A 200-nucleotide genomic window follows, 5' to 3' on the forward strand; every position below is an offset into this window, starting at 1 on the left:
AGGGAGCAACTCATGCTTGAACAGGATGCATAGTTTAGTGCTCAGTAACATGATTCAGCAGTGCTTTTAATGAGCCTGAATTTATTTTCCACCAGATGGCGAAATTGGGTGATTCGTGGCATCTTCACATGGCTTATGATTGGCCTGTTTTGTGTGATCATCTATGTTGGACCATTGGCACTGATGTTCACAGTAAGTTT

At 42.0% G+C, this 200-nt stretch overlaps 1 protein-coding gene across 1 annotated transcript in view; it reads left to right on the forward strand.

Moving 5' to 3' along the window:
• LOC119585858 (phosphatidate cytidylyltransferase, photoreceptor-specific-like) overlaps nucleotides 1–200 on the forward strand; it is a gene marked incomplete at its 3' end in the record, with an annotated part of 26,528 nt that overhangs the window by 9,242 nt on the left and 17,086 nt on the right. Inside the window, 1 exon segment of the mRNA XM_037934590.1 lies at nucleotides 96–192. Coding sequence (XP_037790518.1) covers nucleotides 96–192 — 97 coding nt within the window.

This window comes from Penaeus monodon, chromosome 20, assembly GCF_015228065.2.
Source record: "Penaeus monodon isolate SGIC_2016 chromosome 20, NSTDA_Pmon_1, whole genome shotgun sequence".
Taxonomy (NCBI): domain Eukaryota; kingdom Metazoa; phylum Arthropoda; class Malacostraca; order Decapoda; family Penaeidae; genus Penaeus; species Penaeus monodon.